This window comes from Lactuca serriola, chromosome 8, assembly GCF_051521515.1.
Source record: "Lactuca serriola cultivar US96UC23 chromosome 8, Lser_US96UC23_V15, whole genome shotgun sequence".
In the NCBI taxonomy this organism is placed as follows: domain Eukaryota; kingdom Viridiplantae; phylum Streptophyta; class Magnoliopsida; order Asterales; family Asteraceae; genus Lactuca; species Lactuca serriola.
The window spans coordinates 172373136-172375463 of NC_136415.1; the positions used below are offsets into that span (position 1 = coordinate 172373136).

The following is a 2328-nucleotide window of genomic DNA, read 5'->3' on the forward strand; positions in this document are numbered from 1 at the left end:
ACTACTCTCATAAGAAAATAGAATAGTAGTTAAAAAAAAGTTGGATTTGGAACGAAATAATCATATAAACATATGGATCATTTTATGTAATTTACTCTATTTGATAATACACAATGATGAATTTTAACGACATGAAATCTTGTAGTCAAACTGGATTTGCGTAACGAATCATGTGATGCTACTCTTTGTTACGTTCACATCATCACAAAATCGTTGCAACAACTAAAACAATTTCGTTTATAATGTTCTCATTTCAAATTACGTTTTCATCTATCTTTTCTTTTCATAACGATAAACTGTATAATTTGGTGTTCAAGTTCATTCCAAACACAATTCTACAAGAGAAAATAAACATACACCAATCTCGAAGTCGTTGAATAATAAACCCCAATATTTCCTTCTTATTATTTCATATACAATCTACCTCTTAATTTCCCTCGTTCCCCTATGCCAATGGAGACCATGACAAGGGAACCGAATCTTTTCAGGAGTCAATGGTGGAAGACTTTCTTCAAAATTGCACAAGTTGGTCTACGAATTTTAGTAACCGGATTTGCAACAACTTCTATTGCCACGATGTTGACTAGCAATCAAGAAATCTACATGCCTTACGATGAGACATACATAGCAGTTGCGAAAGCCCATTACAGTTACTCATCAGGATTATGGTGATGACATTATGATTTGATATGATAAATTTTAAGATAAATATACATGCAACATGCTTTTTTCATGTTTTTGTTTTCATTTGCTAAATTATAACGTGACGTAATGTAGGTACAAACTGTTAGTAGATGCAGTGTTAGGTGTTTTCTCTCTACTCTCATCGATTCTAGCTTACAAGATGACCAAATTCTCTCATACGGAACCTAAAACAACTCTTCACTTTTTCCTGCTTCTCGTTGATGTGGTGAGTTTGCGATTACAAAATGTCTAGAAATGATAGTTTATTTATAACTTGTTAGTCTGGTTTGATAGAAATACAAAAGCAGAATAGGACATTAAATCAAGAAACCCTAATTTTACTATGCGAATTGTGATACAATACAATAAGTGCAGGTGATGACGGTGTTGACTATCTCAGGATGCGCGGCAGCATCGGCCGTGGGGATGGTGGGGCTACGAGGGGTTGAAAAGCCAGGGATTAGCTGGACTCCAATATGTCCACTCGCCAGAAGGTTCTGTGGCATGATCACCCTCTCCATTGCATCATCTTATGCTTCATTCACTTGCATGATGGCACTCACTTTCCTCTCAGCATGCAAGCTCATGCTACTAGCAACACACTAAAGGGATCGTATATATAGATGTATATTGATTTGACGTTTATTAATTTGTTATTAAATGAGGTTTTAACTGAAGAAATTGAAAGTCTTCAAGCTTTAATGAATTAATCTTGAATGCCATATTTGTTTATTTATATCATTTGGAATTTTTTATGTTATATCTCATCAATATTTATATCACTAGGTTTGTGACCCGTATATTATACAGGTTGATTAAAACAAAATGTTAATATAAATGATTAAATGGAAAATTTATTTGAATTTGAAATTTGAGATAACTGAAAATTATGAGAAAAAAATATGCAAAAAATAAATAATTTAAAATTATGTGTTTAGTTATCAAATTTATGTACTAAACGGGTAAATTATAACAAAATGCTAAACACAAAGGTTTAAACTGTAAATTTATTTAAAATTAAATTAAAATTTAGAATTTGAAATTTGAAATTAATAGTCATTATGGTAGATTTAATTTATGGAAACTAAATTAATGATATAATGGAAATGAATAATGAAGTAATTGACAAGTGGAAAATAAAAATATTTCAAAATTATGACAAAATGACATGTGGCAAATTAAATTAGAGAAGGACATGTGGCAAAGTCATTTTCATTTATTAGGGTAGACTAGTTGTAAAACCCGTATATTATACGGGTTGATTAAAACAAAATGTTAAATAGAAACAATTAAATAAGAATTTTATTTGAATTCGAAATTTGAAATAAATAAAAATTATGAGAAAAAAAACATGCAAAAGATAAATAAATTAAAATTATTGTTTAGTTATCAAACTCGTATACTAAACAGGTTAATTATAATAAAATGTAAAACACAAAGGTTTAAATTGTAAATTTATTTGAAATTGAAATTGAAATTCAAAATTTAAAATTTGAAATTAATATCATTATGGTAGGTTTAATTTATGGCAACTAATTAATAATATATTAGAAATGGAAAATGAAATAAATGACAAGTGGAAAATAAATATATCTCTAAATTATGACAAAATGACATGTGGCAAATTGGATGAGAGAAGGACAT

At 29.2% G+C, this 2328-nt stretch overlaps 1 protein-coding gene across 1 annotated transcript; it reads left to right on the plus strand.

The window, feature by feature from the left end:
* The first annotated feature begins 340 nt into the window (after positions 1–340).
* Positions 341–1400, plus strand: LOC145069960 (CASP-like protein 1F2). Its single transcript, XM_079016892.1, has 3 exons — positions 341–668; positions 778–910; positions 1060–1400. The coding sequence occupies exons 1-3, from the start codon at positions 448–450 to the stop codon at positions 1288–1290; spliced, it is 585 nt and encodes a 194-aa protein (XP_078873018.1). The 5' UTR covers positions 341–447; the 3' UTR covers positions 1291–1400.
* The last annotated feature ends 928 nt before the right edge of the window (positions 1401–2328 follow it).